The sequence below is a fragment of the Coregonus lavaretus genome (genome assembly GCF_964263955.1).
Source record: "Coregonus lavaretus genome assembly, chromosome: 29".
Classification (NCBI taxonomy): Eukaryota; Metazoa; Chordata; class Actinopteri; order Salmoniformes; family Salmonidae; genus Coregonus; species Coregonus lavaretus.
The window spans coordinates 35,814,481-35,837,358 of NC_140016.1; the positions used below are offsets into that span (position 1 = coordinate 35,814,481).

Below are 22,878 nucleotides of genomic sequence, written 5' to 3' on the forward strand. Positions count from 1 at the left end.
GTAACGGCACATGTTCCCCCAAATCGTCACCGCGCCATACCGGAGGTGAGATCCCCTACCCTTGTCGTCATCACTTCCTGCCAAATTTGAGACCCATCTGCTGCGGTGATAATCAAACATGGCAGGAACACTGATTGTCGTTGTCACCCTCCCACACACACACTCACACACAAGTACATATACGTACACACACACAAGTACATATACGTACACACACACACACACACACACACACACACGTAGACACATGTACACAGAAACAGGCATGCACCCACTCAAGCGAGGTTCCCTGCCCCCATTCCCAACACCAAAACCCACTTTATTGCCTCCTGACGAAATCATTGATCTGTTAACCACAAAGGAACAGTGATAATATGAAGCAATACTTGATACTGTACCTCACTGTCAACACGACTGCTATCATAGTCGGAGAGTAGGAGGAAAAAAGGGGGGGGGGGGGGGGGGGGGGGGGGTAAGTAAATATTTCTCCCCCGATTTTGACATTCAAGTTTAGCCCCCACTTGTGTCACCACCCCCTCAACAGCTGCCTGAAGATTTTAAGTATCTCCCCCCATAAATATATTCATCTTGTGTTGATGTATTCTGTTTCAGATCTGGTAGAAACAACAAACAGGGATAGACAAGGGAAGAAGTGGAGTTTAGGTGACCTGCTATTTTAGCATTTAAAGCATGAATATTGCATGATGTGTTATCAGAGGTATTACATATCTAAGGTAGGGGATATCTAGGATAAAAGCCATAACAATTGCATTCTCATGCTCCCCTCATCAATCTCAGAGAAGCTCTGTCGCGGCCACCCCTCTCCTTATATAATGAATTCATCCGCACACTTTGTGAAGGCAGGAAGACATGATTCACAAATATGGAATAGGGGAGGGGGCAGGGAGCTGTCAAACAGAGGGTTCTCCTAGGGAGGGTATAAGCCATCTATCGATACCCAAAATCTGGCAAGAGCTGATCAACAAGTTTGGGAAAAGCCAGCCTATAGCCTCACTTCTCATATAGCCTGGAATCCAAACTGAATATCATTCAATTTCACAGCATAAGTGAATTCAACAGAAAAACAAAGATACATTCAGCATGATAATTTGGGCTATGCTACCATGAGAAAGTTAAACTGGAATCCAAACTGAATATTGCTCCATTGCACCGATTAAGTTTGGTCAAACAGAAGAAAAAAAAAAAAAGAGATATTATTTTTCATGTGATCAGGAAGAAGTCTAACTGTTCGGAGGTCAGAGGTGGAGAGAGATAAAGTGATGGCTTTGCTCACAGCATATGGTCCACACCTGCTGCTAGGGATGATCACAACACAAACGCCCGGTGTTGTCTGTTGGTCCTGTTATGCGTTGATTTTACAAATGGTATCAGAGGGGGCTGGGACTTAATCCATTTGTAGCAGTGATGAACCCCAGCCTATTGCCAAGAAAGCACTTACCCTCAGGTAAAACAATATACACATTAAATGCATTAGACATTTTTGTAGGACATGCAAATGTGTGTAATCATGATACTAAGAACATTTGTCATCATAAGCACGTAAATTAAAAAAAAAAAAAAATGGTTGACACATGCACTCTTAATGTAATATGTGTTTTTAAAACACACTGTGCCCCATTGGGTGCAGAATCATTCTTGGGGTGAATACATAGAGCTACAAGCATTTTTGCATTCTGCCAGAATGCAAAAATGCTTGTAGCCCTATGTGCTGAGTTACATGGCACACACACTCTGAATGCAACATGTATTTGTAAAACCCACTTTGCCCAATTGAGCCCAAATTCTAGTAGCTAATATCCTCAAATTAAGTTTTGATAACCAGTTTTCACAATTCAATTATACATAGGGACAAAGGGTTCACAGATGGACAAGCTTGGTAAAGGGGCAACAAGTACTTACACAAATTCTGTGCCGTCTTGGCATCCAAGATTCGCAGCTCCTTCGCCTTTTTCTTGAATTGGGTCATCCTGGCGTCTGTCTCGTCCACCTCCTTTTTCACTGTAGAAGGAATAGAAGGGATGCATACTTAAATATGATGAACATAACTGGTGTATGGGAAAGTGCAAGCATGTCTGTGACCCATAAGCGGTGATGAAAAGTTAGCTTTATTTCTCCAACTCAAATGGAGTTTATTTTCAAAACATACGTTAACCGTACATTAACAACACCCAAGGTGACAATACATATGTGAGCCTTACAATACCAGTCAAAAGTTTGGACACACCTACTCATTCAAGGGTTTCTCTTTATTTTTACAATTTTCTATGTTGTAGAATAATAGTGAAGACATCAACACTATGAAATAACACATATGGAATCATGTAGTAACCAAACAAGTCTTAAACAAATCAAAATATATTGTATATAATAGCCACCCTTTGCCGTGATGACAGCTTTGCACACTCTTGGAATTCATAGCATGCCTGACCCCATTCCCCGTCCAGTGCTCATCTCATCTGTGCTGATATGTCCCAAATGGCACCCTATTCTAGTTAGTGCACTACTTTTGAGTCATATTCACCCTGGTCAAAGGAAGTGCACTTTATAGGCAATAGGGTGCCCTTTTTACATTGTAGAATAATAGTGAAGACATCCAAACTATATAATAATCTAAACATATTTTATATTCTTCAAATAACCACCCTTTGCCTTGATGCCAGCTTTGCACACTCTTGGCATTCTCTCAACCAGATTCACATGGAATGATTTTCCAACAGTCTTGAAGGAGTTCCCAAATATGCTGGGCACTTGTTGGCTGCGTTTCCTTCACTCTGCTGTCCGACTCATCCCAAACCATCTCAATTGGTTTGAGGTCGGGGGATTGTGGAGGCCAGGTCATCTGATGCAGCACTCCATCACTCTCCTTCTATCTAAAATAGGGTCATTGTCATGTTGAAAAACAAATGATAGTCCCACTAAGCCCAAATCCGATGGGATTGGAGTATCACTGCAGAATGCTGTGGTAGCCATGCTGGTTAAGTGTGCCTTGAATTCTAAATAAATCACAGACAGTGTCACCAGCAAAGCACCCCCACACCATAACACCTCCTCCTCCATGATATATGGTGGGAAATACACATGCAGAGATCATCCGTTCACCCACACCGCGTCTCACAAAGACAAAGTGGATGGAACTAAAAATCTCAAATTTGGACTCATCAGACCAAAGGACAAATTTCCACCGGTCTAATGTCCACTGCTCGTGTTTCTTGGCCCAAGCAGGTCTCTTCTTCTTATTGGTGTCCTTTAGTGGTGGCTTCTTTGGAGCAATTTGACCATGAAGGCCTGATTCACACAGTCCCCTCTGAACAGTTGATGTTGAGATGTGTCTGTTACTTGAACTCTGTGAAGCATTTATTTGGGCTGTGATTTCTGAGGCTGGTAACTCTAATGAACTTATCCTCTGCAGCAGAGGTAACTCTGGGGCTTACATTCCTGTGGTGGTCCTCATGAGAGCCAGTTACATTGTCACATTTGATGGTTTTTGCGACTACACTTGAAGAAACTTTAAAAGTTCTTGAAATGTTACAGATTGACTGACCTTCATGTCTTAAAGTAATGATGGACTGTCATTTCTCTTAGCTTATCTGAGCTGTTCTTGCCATAATATGGACTTGGTCTTTTACCAAATAGGGATATCTTCTGTATACCACGCCTACCTTGTCACAACACAACTGATTGGCTCAAATGCATTAAGAAGGAAAGTAATTCCACAAATTAACTTTTAAGAAGGCACACCTGTTAATGTAAATGCATTCCAGGTGACTACCTCATGAAGCTGGTTAAGAGAATGCCAACAGTGTGCAAAGCTGTCATCAAGGCAAAGGTTGGCTATTTGAAGAATTTGTTTAACACTTTTTTGGTTACTACTTGATTCCATATGTGTTATTTCATAGTTTTGATATCTTCACTATTATTCTACAATGTAGAAAATAGTAAAAATAAAGAAACAACTCTGGAATGAGTAGGTGTGTCCAAACTTTTGACTGATACTGTATATGGAGAAACATCACTAGACACAGGGGTGTTGAAAGGAGTAAATAAGTGATGAAATGACCTTTAAAGGGGAATGGAAACACTAGAATTAAGATTTACTTCCTAAAGTGTTTCCATTCACCTTTAACTCAACACAGGAACACACCCATCCCACTCTGCTCTAAATGCCAATCGAAACCAAGTAAAGAGAGACTACAAAGGCTGTTAGATTCTCGCACATTCATGGATAATACTAATTTAAACCCTGGTCTGCTGGAGAAAGCTTGCAGCAGCAGCTTGTGTGTGTGTGTGTGTGTGTGTGTGTGTGTGTGTGTGTGTGTGTGTGTGTGTGTGTGCATGTGTGCGTGTGTGTGTGTGTGTGTGTGTGTGTGTGTGTGTGTGTGTGTGTGTGTGTGTGTGTGTGTGTGTGTGCACGTGTGTATGCATCTGTGTGTGTGTGTGTGTGTGTGTGTGTGTGTTTGTACGTGTGGGTAGATGGTTGACAAACATAGCTCCCCTTCCCCAAGGCTTGTGCTGTCAGCCTCCCGGAGCCAGGGAGATAATTGTGTTCCCAGCGTAATCCTGGAGAGCGCCACACACTGCTGCTCGACTTAGCACACAGGCAGGCAGCACACAGGCAGACAGCACACAGGCAGGCAGCACACAGGCAGACATCACACAGGCAGGCAGCACACAGGCAGGCAGCACACAGGCAGGCAGCACACAGCATTAATGCCATACGTGTCGGACAAGGACTCAGAAGACCGGCCCCAATCTCAACGACAGTGAGTCAGGGAGATTCCACACGGTATAGGTGAACCTATGTGTCAGACACTATGTGTCAGTGAATCATCCGTCTTAAATTTACTTAGACACACACACATGTACAAGCATGTACGCAAAGTCGCACACACACACACACACACACACACACACACACACACACACACACACACACACACACACACACACACACACACACACACACACACACACACACACACACACACACACACACAGAGACAGACAGACAGACAGACAGACAGACAGACAGACATACAGACAGACAGACAGACAGACAGACAGACAGACAGACAGACAGACAGACAGACAGACAGACAGACAGAAATACACATACAGACGTGTACAGGCATGCATACACCAGGGTTGGGGTCAATTCTAATTAAAGTCAGTCAATTCAGGAAATAAACTGAAATTCCAATCTAATGTCTCAATAAACTGAAAAGGATAAGCTATTTATTTCAAACCTTTTTACATTTAGAATGTTTAATTCTAATAACTTCCTGAATTGAGTAATTATAATTCAAATTGTCCCAACCCTGGCAAGCACACACATACACACACAAATTAGCCACCCCTCAGGAGTGAGCATATTTTCTTTAAATGGGAAGGAGGGAAAGAGAGGGAAGAAGAGAGGGGGGAGGAGTGTATACTCAGGTGGAGACAGCGGTAACAGCAGGAGAAGGAGAGAAGAAGACTCCTCCGTTTCAGCCCCCCAACCCACCCCATTCTTCTATCCCCTCAAGATGGCTTGTGGGAGCAGAAGCACGCCTCGCCACTAATCATCACAACTCCTCTATTTATTTAAGCCCAAGTTGGGAGTCTCCCAGGAAATACCCAGAACAAACAACCAGTTCCCCAGAAAGTATATGCATATTTGAAGAAACAATCAAAGAGGCAACAACAGCCGGTAGAGAGGATGAAAATGTGGCTAGACGTACCAGGCACAACCAGCCTTAGCCTCTTTCCCAGGCAGCCTGTCAACATAACACTTCAGGGAAGATATTGTTTATACTCTACACTGTGCTGCTGGAATAGAGAGGTGGAATAGGGAGGGTAATTCAATACTATGATCTAACCTCTCATAACTGGTCTAGAGTCAGACCTCAGTTATATTCTATGTCAAGTATGAGTTCTGACATAGTGCTCCTCCCTACTAACAACCTTTATATAGATAGATAGGAAGACACATTCTCAAATGTCTTGTAGATAGATGCGTAGGAGTGAAACAATATATTAACCTTTGAAAACCTACATAAATATTCAATAATGATCGACCTAGAATATTTTCCATGAAAATATGGCCTAAGAAAATGGTTGCATTGCTGTTTAAGGAACAAATAATAGGTACAATGTTGTAGAAAATGGTGTAGAACATACATTCTCCAAATCTGACGTCCATCTGGAGGCATTGTATTTCTTCCTGGAAAGCAACTGTGTTACAGGAAAGCCTACACTAAAAAAAAAAAAATGTGAAACTGTAATCTGAGGATATGACTTTATGAGACCCTTGATTTTACAGGGCTGTGAAAAGATCTTGTTTCATTTCATTTCACAGTGAATTATACTGAACAAAAATATAAATGCAACATGCAACAATTTCAACGATTTTACTGAGTTACAATTCATATAAGGAAATCAGTCAATTTAAATTAATTCATTAGGCCCTAATCTATGGATTTGACATGGCTGGGCAAAGGTGCAGCCATGGGTGGCACCATTTGGATACAGTTACTTGGCGCACGTTATTCAAAACACATTAGGTGAAATGCCTCATGACAAGTCCCCTGGTGATGACATCACAGACCCATAATGCCCCGGGTCAAGCGCAGTGGGCCGGTTGGCAAAGCCTCATTCATGGGCCAAGTGTGTTTTTACTCAGCTTGGTGGCAGAGATTCAGGAACCTCGCTGTGCTTCTCACGGAGACCAAGTCTCAGAAAAAGAAACTAGAGGCCCAGAGAAAATAAAACATCAGGAATCACTGATCTCCCAATGGGGACGCCTATGTTTTTTTTTGTTGTTGTTGCAGGCATTAACTGGAAAAACGATGGGCCATATTGGGGCCCTGGATCCCCCTTCAAATCCCATCCCTCCCTCTCCCCCTACTGCCAGCTGGATCTCCCACCTGGGTACCTCACGCTCTCGGCGGGACGCTCTCGACACATTCGTCAGTGCCTCAGCTGTCCTCAGCCCCCCCCACCCCCATGCCCGCCAGGCTTGCGGCACCAGCTCCAATTAAACGGAAAGCAAAGCAGTGCCTCTAATAATCAAAAACAGACACATTCCAATCTGATACTGTCCCATTGTGCTTCTCCTGTCTTGCTGGGCTTGGGGTAGAGGCAGCAGCAGTGGTCTAGGTTAGAGGAAGGATGGTGATAGCTTCTACCTGGCTGCTATATGCTAGGCTACATGCTCACTGATTCAATTATGCAAAACGCAGCATGTTTCCTTATCACTCCATGTGTGGACCGTTGGGTCCTGGAGGGGGATGTCAATTGTCTGCCGGTTTTTTCAGTGTCCAGGAAGTGTGGACAGGATAACTATAGGCTGCTTAAAAACAGATGCTTTACCACAAGAACAGAAAAAGCTCTCTAGACCATGTTTTAAAAATCCCAATTATAATGGGAAAATTGACCAGAAAAACACAAATTTCACTAGTCATCAGCATTGTTTCCTTCCTAACATAAAGTTTGCATGCAAATAGAGTTTGGGAATGGAACAGTCCAAGTTTGACTTCTGCCAAGTGAAGCCTTAAACATTCAACCTGCCCTCGAGGGTATGGCTTGACAGTTGATAAATCCACTTGTCAGCGCCAAACGTGTTTTACTGACGACTGCCCAGTGGCTAAGATGTAAGACTCCGACAACAAGCACCATCCCTCTTCTAGAGCCCCTTATTTGTTAATGCAATCTTCCGTGCATCCATTTCTGAAAGAGCTTTGTGGTGGGTGGAACAAGGGTGTGAAATTGGCAGCCGGCAGGTTTGCTGGAGCTGTCGGGCACAATGAAAGCATGTAGCCCTTTTCTCATCAAGATGTAGCATTCCTATGACAGGCTGTCAGTCCCGGCACATGGTGATAATCCAATCTTAATCACAAATAAATCACAGCGAGAGACACTGGGCTTTCATTTATTGTTTTCCTTGGCGAACCAAAATTAGCACTTAGTGTCTATGCTAGAGCTATCGACGAGATCAGGTGGTAGGTCCATTTGAACGGGAATGAGCATGGTGGGACCGTGTTGCTTTCCTCCGGGCATGTGGTAAACCAAGCTAGACAGCAAGCTGGGCATCGCATCCGGCAAACAATAAAATTAATACAGATGGCTGATCAGACAAAGAAATTAAAGTTTAGTAAGACATGCTGAGCACTTGTAGGACACAAAAATAACACACACACACACATATGAATGATGTCTGCAGAGCAGCATATACGTTAATATTCACAGCAAAACCTGTGCATTGAGCAAGGCCAGATGGACAACTCAGGAAAAAGGAGGTTGCTGGTTGACCAAGAATGTGTCAGTGTAATATGAATAGTGAGTGTTTCCAAATGCTTTGTTGGAACTCCATATCTTGCAAGGGAGGGAAATGCATATGAGACTGATACCAAAAAGAGAAATCTGATTCCAAATCACCATTAAATAATAACACTAAAGTTAATTGCCAAGATAACCACATGCATGTTAGGTCCGGCCCAGGATAATAGTTACATTTCATTACCAGAGGAAGGGGAGTATAAAAGCTTGTTAAGGCTAGAGGAGCCTACCACAGGATGAAGGATTGAAAAAATACATAAACGACACAAGCAATAAAAAATTATTTGGCCAGTTTAAGATGGCTTGGCGTCTGTGTGAGCCTTGTATGTGAGTTTTGGACCGAGGTTAGCCCTGGGGAGCTCCTGATAACCAGAGTTCTTCCACACTTGGGCGTTCGCTGTGTTTACTGGCCCACAGTCTTTCTGCTGGTAGCGTTCCATGAGATATAATCTCCCTAAAGAACAGCCAGAAGGGCCCGGGGCATTAGAAAGCTAAACACTACCACATGTTCACTTCTGGAGACAGTGACTGAGACAGAGACTTGTCCGAGGGAGCGCAGCCACCACCAGACGACAACCCACCAGTTGACAATGCCGAGCGATGGGAGGCCTTTTGAAAGTAGAAACTTAAGAGTGGACCAGACAATGTGGAGTCTGGCTGTCCAGGAGGCAATTTATTACCCACCCGAATGTACAATATGCCTGCAAACATGTGCTCCGTCCTCCATCTCTCTGACTCACACTGGGGATTGAGCTACTAGAGCTGCCAGCCCCTCTAAAGGAGATGGATTCTGAGAAGAGGAGAGCCATAGGGCTCTGCTGATGCCTGCTTTAGCTGCAGCTCACACATCTAGATGTGCAATACTTAAACATTTCAACGGAATATGACAAAGACCAATTTATTTCAAAGGATATTGGTTTTTTTTTGGGATGCAGCTGGTTCTCTAAAGGGATGCTTTGGATATAGGACTATTGTTTTATTGTGCATCTGGCCCAGCCAACAAGGCTGATATGGGGAATAGACAGGGATGTGTTTGGGCAGTTTAAGTGTAATAGTAGACAGTGTAATTGTCTGTGTCAATGAGTTGACATCTGTTTTTAAATGTACATTCTCTGTTAGACGTTTAATGTAATACAATAACAGCTAACAAGTGGTGGTGTTAAGCTTCTACATGGCCATTCTACATGTTGCTTGTGTGTACACAATGTGTTTTTGTTTGTTTGTTTGAACAAGAGATCATGTGGTCAAATTGCCTGCGAGTCATTGAGAAGAGTTCTTTCATGTCTCCTTTTAAGTACCCAGAGTGCATCTCAATCACATTAGTGAGTCGTGTTCCAGGGGCTGTTGACTTTGAAGCGTTCACAATTTCACCCCCGAAAACAGAAAACAGATGTGAAATCCTACCCTGAAGACCACGGTCTACGGACGGCATTGTTTTGTGGATGAGTAAAAATGTATTAAGGGAAAAAAGAGAGGTGGGTGAGTAGACAAAGAGTTAGCAACATGTCAGTTGGCGAGGTAGAGAGGTGTAGGGCATAGCGAAAAAGAGCTTGGACAATCACACCTTGAGTAACGAGCGCAATACCTCCCAAAATAGAGAGCAAAACTTGAGGTTTGAAAACACCATTTGACCAGTGAATTCCATCTGTGTCCAATTTCTCCATTGACTAGGGCTAAACAGGTCTATCTATCAAACCCAAAGCCAATTTACCATTGGGATATAAACCTTCTCTCTCCACTCCTCCCTCAATTTAGGATCTCAAAAGTGTGCTCCCACTCTCAAAAAGGCAGGCTGGCAAACCCTCATTGATCGCAAAAGGCCAGTCAATATTTTTTTTTTTTGTTGTTGGCACAAATTGAATCTGAGCGCAACATAACAAAGAGCGAGATAAAAGCTTAATGTACATTCCAATTTTTTTATATATTTTTTTGTGGTGGATCGGACAAGCCTATTTTTGATTATGTGGTCTGGAAATTAGTGTCTGCAGCAGCCATCCATCAGATAAAATCCATTATCAGAGAAGCAATCTGGGCATATAATCAGCGCCTCCTGAGAGAAGCCTCTCATTTGTTGATGTTAAGAGATGTTTGTAATAAATACCTGTCTGGTGGACTGCATAAGTATAATCAATCCTCGCTCTGAGAGCTGAGTTAGTTAAGCCATTTCTATAACAGCTTCCTTGTTGCCCAGGCTTGACCTTCACACAATGGGCACATTTCGGACCGACTGTCTCACCACTCCCAAGGTGAGGCGATTAGAAGTGAGCTGCAGCTGGGGGAGAGGTTGTATAATCATCATCATGCCTAATGATAATGGAAATAATGGTGATTGTGTGTGTGCATGCCAATGTGTAGGTGTGTGTGTGCCTTTGCACGTGTGTGCATACCTACTTCTACACATGCCTGACTGTCCACATGAACGAAAATGAGTGTTCAATTCAACCGCCACTCACTCCGAAGTTCACCTGTCTTTCCCCCTCAGCAGCTGGTTCTACTCAGTCCAGGTCTGACTGACGAGGGACATAGAGGGAGGAGGAGGCTTTGGAAGGAAACAGGAATCTCCCAGTGTGACAAAACTGACCTGTGACCCAGTAATGGCTACAGTATGAGGAAGAGGAGAGGAGAGGCCCAGCCTGGAGACACACAGCTGGCCCTGGAGCGGAGCCCTGTGGGATAACTGAGTAGGATAACCTCCTCCTCCATCTCATGTGTGAGAGAGAGAACCTCATTCATACATATCTCTGGTTTATGTCCTCTAAACTTTGTTCTGTTATTTTACATTTTAGTCATTTAGCAGACACTCTTATCCAGAGTGACTTACAGTTAGTGAGTGCATAATTTTTTTTTTCTTCTTCATATTGGCCCCCCGTGGGAAACAAACCCACAACCCTGGCATTGCAAGTGTCGTGCTCTACCAACTGAGCTACACGACATTAATGTTTTACCCGAGAGATGAGAGGGAATGGGCAGGATCGCTAACCACTAACATCGAGGTAGACATTCAGTATGCATACATGAGGTTGCTTACCATCCATCAGAAATGGAAATTCAGTCCTGTATCATTAAATAATCTGAAAATGTGATGTGCATGTTGAAGAATCCAGCAAATCTTGGCGAGATTGAACTCTTCCAGTGGATTCATATATGAGTTGCCGGAGCATTACTAATCACATATTCCACCTGGAGGGGATCTGCTGACTCCTACTGCTAAACACTTATCTCATAGAGTGGGGATTCTGATTAATGGGAAATGAAAACAGTCTTCCATAAAGGAAAGATTAAATAATGGATTACCCACAGTGCTGTTTCAGTCAATTAAAATATATTACACCTGAAATAAATAGACATCTTTTGACACAAGAATGAAACGGGTCATATCTTAGGAAAACTAAGTGAAATTAATATATTAAAATAATAAAAGGTGTCTCTCAGTATAAACCATATTCTCATTGACCCCAGCTTCGGGACAACCTCTAATAACTATGTTATTTAATGTAAGAGTGTTGTGACTTTGTTGTTCTCTTCCTTCTCTGTCTGGGGGAGCAAGAGAGCGTGGGAAGGTTCTGAGAGTGTGGGAAGGCTCTGACCTGGCCTTCTTAGTTGGTCGTGGTGAGAGCTCTTGAGGGTAGCCTGCGGATTGGGCCTGACAGCATTGAGCTCCAGGAACCTGTTCTCCGTCTGTGCCAGGGTAGCCCGCCGTGACCCAATGTTCTTGAGCGCCTGGAGAGGCAGTTGCTGATGCTACAAACGGCTGCCCCCAGCGTCCATTAAGCCCAGGCCTTGCCTAGCTGGAGTTTAAGCATTCAGCAGGCGAAACGCTGCAGCCTAGGCTCATGTCACAGCTACAGGATGGAAAGCAGAAAGCTGGGCCTCTTCAGACAACTGGCAGGATAACAGAGGTCCCAGTAGTCTCTATTACCTCTCCCAGCTCCATGGTACACAGGCCCAGACCCATCCTGAGTGGTAAAGTATAGAGAGCAGGGATAGAGAAGGGATATGTACCAGCTAGCCGAAGCAGCACCAGGCTCACCTTAACCATCTCTATTTCCCCAACTATGCCTTCAGATGCAATAGCTACACACACACACACACACACAAACACACACAAACATGCAGTGATGCATGCATACAGCTTTTATTGCTAGTCCATTGTCTCAAACTCTCACTGTCTCTTTCTTGCTCTAACAGAGACCATACTTTTGCTACTGCTAAGTTGTACGTATAAAATAACAATCCTAACAATGGTCAACAGTATTTGTGTTGACACTACCATGAACATGACTGATTCTCTGTTTGATACTGGGACTAATGCAATGCAGTAGGCAACAAGTGGGACTATTTCTAATGCACTGTCACTGTTTAATATGTGTGTAGTCGTTCACAAATGCCCTACTTTGGAATTTACTGGACAGGTCTGCAATCTGTAAATTTGTCAGCTGACAGAACATAATCTGCCGCTCTCTTTCTATCATGGAGTGTTTTTCTCTCTCGCTCTAACATTTTGGGGGATGAAGACATGATGAAAAATGGTGAGCGAACCAAGAGAGAGTGGTCTAATAATTTGTTTGGGGCTTTGTCTCCCGCCACCTCTGTCTTTGCCCCCCGTCACCTTCTGATCATGCCTTCTCCTCCAGTGATCCTGAGGCTAAACCGCCACCGTGCTCACATAACCCAGCCTAACTACAAAATAAATAATTACTTATGGGATACCGGCCTCTGCAGCTGGTGTATTGTGTGTCCTTAATGCACGAGACCCTTAATTTGCTCTTAAAACATCACTTCCGGTGGCCGTATGATGTGCTGACACAACGGTTGCGTGACTACCTCCCTGCCCACCTGTTTTACCTCTGTGATATTGAGAGGAGTAGACTTGAGTGTCTACCTGCCGTCATTCCCTTTTCGTTCACGTTTAGCCACTGGTGTTTTGGACTTGTTGCTTTGGGTCTTCAGACTGTTTCTCTATTAAAACATACAGTATTGTCAACCGAAGAAAAAAAATTGAAAATGAAAAAATGAAAAAAATTAACAAAATAAAACAGTGGGGTGCAGCTCGGATTTACAAGGTTTATGTTTCAGAAATGTGGTTGAGTATTATCCTCTTTACTTGAAGGTTAACCGATAGGTTGATCCAATTTGTCCACGAAGGTGTGAAAGGACTTAAGAAATATTTCACATGTCTGCATGGGGAAATGTCAAGGTTTGCTGAAGGATAAGGGAAATGACTTCCTTTCTGGCGGAGAGGCTCCACGGTTGTTGGCAGCAATGGGTTTATCCCGGAGAATCAACACCATCCGAGGCAGATAGCACAGTATAATTGTAAGTCCCCAATCCTATAAAAATAGCAGCTCCAGCTAAAATGCATACCTTGCCACTCGGCACAAACCCATACGGATCTCCCTGGCTGACGATAAAAAAAGGTGACAACCGTTGAGTGCCGAGTATATTGTCAACCAGCCGGGCTGCAGTGCAAGATTGAGACTTTAAAGGCTTTGTCTGTGTCAAATCCTGATGACTATTCTTCAGACAGCCTCCCGCCCTACATGCTCCAGTGACATGTAGGTGTCAAAGCAGACATGCCCTGATTAAATATGTACTATTCAGCATCTGGAGGAAGAAGAGAGAAAGGTGCTCAGTCGTGAACTGCATTTGAATTTGATGTATCTGTCACTGTATACCTGCCTTGACTTTATTTAAGCAAACCCTTGCGCTCTCGCACTCTTTTCTCTCCTTCTCTTTTGCTATGCATAACGGATCAAAGAGACAAGGCAGTTATGCACAATCAGTGCACCAACCCAAGAGAGGGGAATGTAAGATGAGGACAAAAATAAATCAGAGCCCATATGAAAACATGGGGAGAGTGTGCTAGGGCCAGAAGTCACAGTAGGAATGCATGCTGCAGGGAGGCTTTTGTTGTTTGAGAGGAGGCCCTGTTGTGGTGCTGTGGGTTGTGTTCTACGCGTGGGCCGTGTGATCGGCGCTAGGTCCCCTGGTCAAGGGAAAGACATGGAAGGACAGACAGAGGGAAAAAAGAGAGAGAGTGAGAGAGAACACCAGGGCTCACATAGTTCTCCTTTAGGACTCACGGCTTATGTTGCTCAGGCCATCACCCCTGAGGCCTTGCATTACAAACCCACATGCTAACAACTCCCCAGCCCTTCTACTCTGCATTAACCACTTCCTGCGAGAATCCCATCTCCAGGCCTGCTGACAGCCAGCCACGGCCAAAAGAACCCCTGAATAAATAGGGACATGATTTTGTGGAAATTGCCAATGAAAGAATGAAAGAGAGGAACGAAGGGAGAGGGAGTGGATGGTGGATGAGGCCTTGAGAAACGAAGAAGAAGAGAAAACATTTGAAAAAGTAAGAGATCTCACGTGTCGTATAACACTAGAACCGCCAAGACATTTCAATAAAAACACTGAATCCACCTGTCCCTCTCTTTTTCTAAATATGTATATTTTACACACTAGCAGTACTTTGTGATAAATATCATAAACAACAAAAACTTTGTGAGCATTTCATCCTCAAAGTGCCATGACGGTCATAATGACCGTATGCATATTTACTGGTAGAATAGCCTACCAAAGCCACCACTCGAATAAATACATGTAATATACACAATCACAAAGACATCCATTAATATTTTGTTTCGTAAGGTCATGAAAAACATGTTACTCAGACAATTTATTTCAAACTAACATAATAGCATGTTTTGAGTTGTATTTATCTGTGCTTAGTAGCCGAGGCTATATGGATGTGCCATGCCAATGAAATCAACTTGTTCATTTAGCAGACATCACACACTTATATTCCCCTGCCCTACCACAGTCAACACACATATCATTTACAGTAAGAATATAATGGAATATAACTGAATAAAATAGAAATTATATTTTTCCCAAATGGCTATTGCTGATTGTTGTTTTGCTGATAAGGAATGCATGGAGTCGTGGTTATTCTAGGAAAATGTTATCTTTTGAAACAGAGACCATTGGCACAATTTGTAGAGTTGTTTGGCAAAACTAGGTTCATTAGAATATGCTCTTTCTGAAAGTGTATAGTAATCAAAATGTCTGACCTGCATGGACCTACAGTGAGGGCAAAAAGTATTTGATCCCCTGCTGATTTTGTATGTTTGCCAACTGACAAAGAAATGATCAGTCTATAATTTTAATAGTAGGTTTATTTGAACAGTGAGAGACAGAATAACAACAAAAAAATCCAGAAAAATGCATGTCAAAAATGTTATAAATTGATTTGCATTTTAATGAGGGAAATAAGTATTTGACCCCCTCTCAATCAGAAAGATTTCTGGCTCCCAGGTGTCTTTTATACAGGTAAAGAGCTGAGATTAGGAGCACACTCTTAAAGGGAGTGCTCCTAATCTCAGCTTGTTACCTGTATAAAAGACACCTGTCCACAGAAGCAATCAATCAGATTCCAAACTCTCCACCATGGCCAAGACCAAAGAGCTCTCCAAGGATGTCAGGGACAAGATTGTAGACCTACACAAGGCTGGAATGGGCTACAAGACCATCGCCAAGCAGCTTGGTGAGAAGGTGACAACAGTTGGTGTGATTATCCGCAAATGGAAGAAACACAAAATAACTGTCAATCTCCCTCGGCCTGGGGCTCCATGCAAGATCTCACCTCGTGGAGTTGCAATGATCATGAGGAATCAGCCCAGAACTACACAGGAGAATCTTGTCAATCATCTCAAGGCAGCTGGGACCATAGTCACCAAGAAAACAATTGGTAACACACTACGTCGTGAAGGACTGAAATCCTGCAGCGCCCGCAAGGTTCCCCTGCTCAAGAAAGCACATATACAGGGCCATCTGAAGTTTGCCAATGAACATCTGAATGATTCAGAGGAGAACTGGGTGAAAATGTTGTGGTCAGATGAGACCAAAATTGAGCTCTTTGGCATCAACTCAACTCGCCGTGTTTGGAGGAGGAGGAATGATGCCTATGACCCCAAGAACACCATCCCCACCGTCAAATATGGAGGTGGAAACATTATGCTTTGGGGGTGTTTTTCTGCTAAGGGGACAGGACAACTTCACCGCATCAAAGGGACGATGGACGGGGCCATGTACCGTAAAATGTTGGGTGAGAACCTCCTTCCCTCAGCCAGGGCATTGAAAATGGGTCGTGGATGGGTATTCCAGCATGACAATGACCCAAAACACACGGCCAAGGCAACAAAGGAGTGGCTCAAGAAGAAGCACATTAAGGTCCTGGAGTGGCCTAGCCAGTCTCCAGACCTTAATCCCATAGAAAATATGTGGAGGGAGCTGAAGGTTCGAGTTGCCAAACGTCAGCCTCGAAACCTTAATGACTTGGAGAAGATCTGCAAAGAGGAGTGGGACAAAATCCCTCCTGAGATGTGTGCAAACCTGGTGGCCAACTACAATAAATGTCTGACCTCTGTGATTGCCAACAAGGGTTTGCCACCAAGTACTAAGTCATGTTTTGCAGAGGGGTCAAATACTTATTTCCCTCATTAAAATGCAAATAAATTCATAACATTTTTGACATGCATTTTTCTGGATTTTTTTGTTGTTATTCTGTCTCTCACTGTTCAAATAAACATACCATTAAAATGATAGACTGATCATGTCTTTGTCAGTGGGCAAACATACAAAATCAGCAGGGGATCAAATACTTTTTTTTCCCTCACTGTATGTAGGCTGATCTGGAAGAAGCAATTTTTGGTAAGCTACGTTCCCCTTCTTTGTCAATGCACGCTGCACAGTCTCTTCATTCTCAATTTGATCATTAATAATAGTGTGCCATATCAGACTAATGGCAATGCAATATTGTCTTCAGGCCATTATTATTGTTATTATATGTGTGAAATCAATTCCAATATAGTTTAGGTGTAGTTTGGATGGGCCAGATGGGCACGTAGCTATTGTCTTACAGTCAGAAAATACACTATCATCTTATTTTTGTATTTACAGTCTATGCACTTCTGACTGATTACAATTTACATGTGGTGCCCTGAGGTTTCTTATCACTTATTTTAACATAATGAATGCATTCATTTAGCAATTTAATATTTATTATGGAATATTTACACAATTGAAATATCAATGTTCAGAATGACCATTTCTGATTTGGCTTACACTGACGTCGGAGCCCTCGCTAGATCGTGTTAGAAGTGCAACATCGATTATGGTCTCCCTTGTTTGGTTTACTGACAAGAGTTTTAGTGAAGCTTAATGAGTTAAAATGATAGACTTGCACTTGCGAGCAGCCATTAGGGTGCAGCAACCACTGCTACTGTTGTGTCGGTGGGACTTTTGATTCCCGCCCACGCTGAGGCCTTGATTACTGTGCTGGTGGGATTGTAAATACGGGTTTGACCTCCACTGCATTGGAATTAGGGGTATCAATATTCCAAACCCAATCCCGGTGGGCTGGATTATGAGGTGTTTGCAAGACCTGCTGCTACAACCCCAGTGTGGATTACTCTTGGATTTCTGTGTTAACCCGCGGCAGTAAAAGGGGCGATGAAGGTTTCAGAGACTGTCACTTAGTGCTCTGTTTTGCGTTGTAAAGTGCAGCCTCCGGGCCAATGGAGAACTCCAGAAAATAACCACAGAGCCAACGGGGCTTTTACATGTTCCTGTGTTACTGATCCACACACCCATCATCATCAGAAATCATTGGGTTACAGTCACCACTGGCTATCTCAATCACGATACTAAATGACATTTTTATTTCCCCTCCCCAACGTTCACTCCCTCTTTCTTTTTATTGTCTAGGTGAAAGGCTTGACTAACTCCGACTCCAGGTACATAGTATTTTGTAGTGGCTGTCTGGTGGCTTTGGAGTTCATGCAGAAAGAGTGGCTTTCCAGAAAATAACTAATCCATAAACAACATCAGGTTACAACCAGACCTTTACGATCAGGCCTTGGGTCACTGCTGGACCAGGAAACACACCATATTGACAGAAAATGCACTCAGGAAATGAACCAACCCAAACAGATACACTGTTTTATCACTTCCACTTTTCAGCATTCCGGTTAGAGAGGAAAACAAATAATTGGGACGGCTTGGGAATATGATAATGAAAAACAATGCCAAAGCGCTGGATCCTTTCGAGGCCGAGGATCAATGGACCAATTGAAAGAGGGCCTGTGTGGCAAGAGTGGCAGTGTGAGTCGTGTCTCTCTCTCTCTGATCTCTCTACAAAGAGCATGGCGTTCAAAGACCCGCTAAATTACAGGTGGATATGCGAGAGGTGAACCACCTGCACAAAGGCAGCTGCAATTTAACGTGACACAGATCTGTGGTTATCTCCTTTGGCGTGTTCCTCACCCTTAGCCTACACTTCTCTGTGCGATGGCACTGGAATCGTAAGCAATTGCCCCCATCCCTCCACCCAAAACCATACATGGGACTTATCTCAAATGGCACCATATTGCCTGTATAGTGCCCTATGTGCCCTGGTTAAACGTAGCAGTAGGGAATAGGGTGACATTTAGGACTCAACCATGAACACGGTGGTGACCATGTGTTTGAAACTCTACTTGGTTCTTGTGATTGAAAGTCCTAATGAGGAGTAGTGAAGGGCAGAGGAGTCCACCCTCTACAGAACTTAAGTTGGGCTGATCAAAACAGGGTGTTGGATGCTCCAGGCCTTTTACAAGGTGCTGCTGAATGAAGGAAGCCTGCATGAGAGCAAACACACATCCAAAGGCACGTTGTGATCACTAGAATGTGTGTTCTCTCTGTTTTATTTACCAGTCTTGGCAGCTCCATGCCACGGTCAACCTTAAATACACACACACACACACAGGAATGCACACTCACACACACACACACACACCTGACCCTTGATCTCATCAGGAGTCTTTGGAATTTCTGACCCCCTGGTATGGGTCGCTCTGCTGGATTGAAGTAACCTCTACACACACAGGCGCGCGCACACACGCACGTGCACACACACACACACACACACACACACACACACACACACACACACACACACACACACACACACACACACACACACACACACACACACACACACACACACACACACACACACACACACACACACACACACACACACACACACAAATCTGCCCTTTGCATGCATGCAATGATAAACAAGAGATAAATGTAGCAGGATCCATCTCCATCCCTCTGCTCATCTCAGATGGCCATAAACAAGAGGTAAAAATGGATTTATCTGAAAACCAGATGCTGTCACATGTCAGGCAGTGTCACATGTCAGGCACATTTCATGGATGCTCTCATTTGCTCGTGATATATAGCATACTGTAAGTGCATGCATGTTTAAGATAAATAGAATTGAGAAGGAATTAATCATGGCAAATTCCTAGCTTGAGAGAATGTATACATATGGTGAAACGTAAGAACTTAAAAAAGGGGGGACATTCAAACTTTCTTGAAGACTAATACATTCTAACCCACTCCTCTATCTATCACAACATCTATACATTAGTCATATGACAGACAGACAGACAGACAGGGTTGCATGTACAGTATGAACACACACCACTCAATATACTGAACTCCTACACACTGTGCCTACACACCGTGGCACGCCAATGTCAGCCGCTATAAAGCAAGCAGAGAGACCTGTCATAATAGGTCGAAATATCATCTAAACCATCCTGGACTAAAGAATAATCACCCCACATTAAAGAAATGGGGTGTATATGATCTGCTTTTAATACCCAACTTTTGTGGAGACACTGCAGCTAGAATACCACCATTACAATCATAAAAAGCAGCGGAATATGGAGCTTTCAGCGCTTCAACATGTAAGTACATAACTTTAGCACTTAAGTGCTTAAATGGTTACTGCTGCCATTCCTTTAAGTATCCCTCTCAGAGCCAATCTTGTATCTGTGTTTTACTATGTGGATGTTTCGGTGTGACGCAACTCAAACTACGGCAAAATATGTATCCCGGTAGCACACTTATCAGTGGTGTTTCCTAAAGCTCACGGCAATGAAGCTAGGGATTTTCACCTGATGCACTTCCATTTGCTTATATAGTTCCTTGTACAATTTTGAGAAAGATAGAGGGTGAGAAAATATTTGATCTTGTCTCTTTTCAAGTTTTTAAATGTGAAGAATTATAAGTTACACCTACTAAACCTCACGGTAGTGACAGCAGGAAAGCAACAAATGAAGCATATATCAACTTGCTCATACAGTGCCTTCAGAAAGTATTTATACCCCTTGACTTATTCCAGATTGTGTTGTGTTACAGCCTGAATTCATCTACACATAATACCCCATAATGACAATGTGAAAACGTTTTAATACATTTTAGCCAATTTATTGCAAATGAATACATAAATATGCAATGTACATAAGCTTCACACCACTGAGTCAATACTTTGTAGAAGCACCTTTGGCGACTACAGCTGTGAGTCTTTCTGGGTAAGTCTCTTACATCTTTCCACGCCTGGATTGTGCAACATTTGGCCATTTTTTTTTTTTTTCAAAATTATTCAAGCTCTGTCAAATTGGTTGTTGATCATTGCTAGACAACCATTTTTCAGGTATTCTCACAGATTTTGAAGTACATTTAAGTCAAAACTGTAACTTGGCCACTCAGGAACATTCACTGTCTTAGTGGTAAGCAACTCCAGTGTAGATTTGGCCTTGTGTTTTAGGTTATTGTCCTGCTGAAAGGTGAACTAATCTCCCAGTGTCTGGTGGAAAGCAGACTGAACCAGGTTTTCGTCTAGGATTTTCCCTGTGCTTAGCTCAATTACATAAATGTTTTTTTCCTGAAAACTGCCCATACAAGTATACCCATAACATGATGCAGTCACCACTATGCTTGAAAATATACTTGGTACTCAGTAAGTGTTGGATTTACCCCAAACATAATATTTTGTATTCAGGATAAAAAGTTAATTGCCTTGCCACATTTGTATTACGTTAGTGCCTTGTTGCAAACATGATGCATGTTTTAGAATATTTTGACTTGTTAAGGAATTTTTTACTTCTGAACTTATTTAGGCTTGCCATAACACAGGGGTTGAATACTATAATGGTCTTGTAGCCCATTCCAGCCTTGTGTAGGTGTACAATCTTGTCCCTGACATCCTTGGAGTGTGCTCCTAATCTCAGCTCGTTACCTGTATAAAATAAACCTGGGAGCCATACATCTTTCTGATTGAGAGGGGGTCAAATACTTATTTTCCTCATTAAAATGCAAATCAATTTATAACATTTTTGACATGCATTTTTCTGTATTTTTTGTTGTTGTTATTATGTCTCTCACTGTTCAAATACACCTACCATTACAATGATAGACTGATCATTCCTTTGTGTCAGCAGGGGATCAAATACTTTTTTCCCTCACTGAACATACTTCAACTGTGAAAGACAGAATCTAAAACAAAAATCCAGAAAATCACATTGTATGATGTTTAAGTAGTTAATTAGCATTTTATTGCATGACATAAGTATTTGATCACCTACCAACCAGTAACAATTCCGGCTCTCACAGACCTCTTAGTTATTTTTTTTAAGAAGCCCTCCTGTTCTCCACTCATTACCTGTATTAACTGCACCTGTTTGAACTCGTTACCTGTATAAAAGACACCTGTCCACACACTCAATCAAACAGACTCCAACCTCTCCACAATGGCCAAGACCAGAGAGCTGTGTAAGGACATCAGGGATAAAATTGTAGACCTGCACAAGGCTGGGATGGGCTACAGGACAATAGGCAAGCAGCTTGGTGAGAAGGCAACAACTGTTGGCGCAATTATTAGAAAATGGAAGAAGTTCAAGATGACGGTCAATCACCCTCGGTCTGGGACTCCATGCAAGATCTCACCTCGTGGGGCATCAATGATCATGAGGAAGGTGAGGGATCAGCCCAGAACTACACGGCAGGACCTGGTCAATGACCTGAAGAGAGCTGGGACCACAGTCTCAAAGAAAACCATTAGTAACACACTACGCCGTCATGAATTAAAATCCTGCAGCACACGCAAGGTCCCCCTTCTCAAGCCAGCGCATGTCCAGGCCCGTCTGAAGTTTGCCAATGACCATCTGCACATGACCAGCACGTTTGCTTGCACTTGCTTATACTTAAGAGCTAAGGGTTAGTTAGTACAATTAAACTCAGTTTTCACAATTCCTGACATTTAATCCTAGTATAAATTCCCTGTCTGAGGTCAGTTAGGATCACCACATTATTTTAAGAATGTGAAATGTCAGAATAATAGTAGAGAGAATGATTTATTTAAGCTTTTATTGATTTCATCACATTCCCAGTGGGCCAGAAGTTCACATACATTCAATTAGTATTTGGTAGTATTGCCTTTAAATTGTTTAACTTGGGTCAAATGTTTTGGGTAGCCTTCCACAAGCTTCTCACAATAAGGTGGGTGAATTTTGGCCCATTCCTCCTGACATAGCTGGTGTAACTTAGTCAGGTTTGTAGGCTTCCTTGCTCGCACACACTTTTGCAGTTCTGACCACAAATATTCTATAGGATTGAGGTCAGGGCTTTGTGATGGCCACTCCA

The 22,878-nt window shown here is 42.9% G+C and overlaps 1 protein-coding gene across 1 annotated transcript in view; it reads right to left on the bottom strand.

Annotated features, from left to right (window-relative positions):
- The window catches only part of diaph2 (diaphanous-related formin 2), a 643,868-nt gene that overhangs the window by 271,466 nt on the left and 349,524 nt on the right, over positions 1-22,878 (bottom strand). The window contains exon 20 of the mRNA XM_084147077.1: positions 1,921-2,019. Coding sequence (XP_084003203.1) covers positions 1,921-2,019 — 99 coding nt within the window. The remainder of the gene's footprint in view (positions 1-1,920; positions 2,020-22,878) is intronic.